The 1,138-nt window shown below is 47.7% G+C and overlaps 1 protein-coding gene across 1 annotated transcript in view; it reads right to left on the bottom strand.

Annotated features, from left to right (window-relative positions):
- The window catches only part of Kiaa0319 (KIAA0319 ortholog), a 60,589-nt gene extending 60,276 nt beyond the window's left edge, over positions 1 to 313 (bottom strand). The window contains exon 1 of the mRNA XM_023700010.1: positions 245 to 313. Within this exon, the coding sequence (XP_023555778.1) occupies positions 245 to 299 (55 nt within the window). The 5' untranslated portion in view covers positions 300 to 313. The remainder of the gene's footprint in view (positions 1 to 244) is intronic.
- Positions 314 to 1,138: the final 825 nt, after the last annotated feature.

Here is a 1,138-nt window from a genome sequence, read left to right as displayed (position 1 = left end):
AAAAAAAATATTGTCCTGGGATATACAAAATATAACAATCTTCCCAGAAAATAATAAAATATTTTGATAATAAAATTTTTAAATTTCTGTTCCAGAAAATCACTTGTGCATGAAGTCTGCATTTACATGGAAAAACAATTCTAGTGGAAGCAAGCACACAGCACCTTCGTTTCAGATTAGCCTGAGTTGCTTCTGCCACGCAGGACAAACTCAAGCCAGTGGCTGGGGTCCAGTGGATTCCTACCTGCAGCAGTCACCAGGAGCAGCAGTGACAGGAGAGCGCCTGCAGGGGGCACCATTCTATCTCTCTCGGGGTGAAGAGCGGGCTTCTGTGGTAGCGGTTTGTACAGGCTCCCTTTGGGGTTTATAAGAGCCAGACTTGGCCTCTAGAATGTTAAAGGAACAAGAGAAAAGAAACAAGAAGGAAGAAAGGAGAGGTAAATGTGGAAGGATACAAAATAATTTCTATTTTTTTCACATCGGGTGGAAGGCTGTCCTGTCTAACTCCCAGGCAACCAGCCACCAAAGGTGCCCACCCAAACTGCACCTGGATAGGGTTTTAGACAGGCTCCCCCTCAAAGCTGGAGCAATGATCAAAGCCCTGTCCCACAAAGCGCCACAAAGGTGCCTGTCCAGAGCACCTTATCAAAAGGAGTCAGCCACCATCACCTGGGCTTGCAGACTCAGAAGCAGCAAGGGGAGCCAGCGAGCACCACAGTGCAGAGGCTGCAGGCGTGTGCTGGGGCAGAGCGGGGGCAGCAGCCTCCTCTAGAAGGGGCACCCAGGGTGATGGGAAAGCGGGCAGATTTGGCTTTTTCTGGTTGTTTCTAAGCTGGGAGAGGGGATAAAAATTAGGGAAGCTGTCAATTATTAATCAAATCAGTCATTTGGGACTAATTCCAGCAAAAGTTATTTAGCTTGCAAAATTATTAGCCAGACTTCCTGCAGGCTATTGCAGAGAAGAGGTTTCCTGGGCGAATCACCACAGGCCATGGGTCAGAGTTCTACTTCACGGTCTGGCCACTGCCCGCCTGCCTAGTCTGTCTCTCTAAGCCCACATTTATGAAATGATGGTGCACATGATGCTACTTTGTTTCTCTGATTCTAACACACGCAGATCTCATCTGTGTCTCTGATG

This window comes from Octodon degus, unplaced genomic scaffold (assembly GCF_000260255.1).
Source record: "Octodon degus isolate 3935 unplaced genomic scaffold, OctDeg1.0 scaffold00119, whole genome shotgun sequence".
NCBI classification, from domain to species: Eukaryota; Metazoa; Chordata; class Mammalia; order Rodentia; family Octodontidae; genus Octodon; species Octodon degus.
The sequence above is the reverse complement of the archived record's forward strand: the minus strand, read 5'-3'. Positions and strand labels throughout refer to the sequence as shown.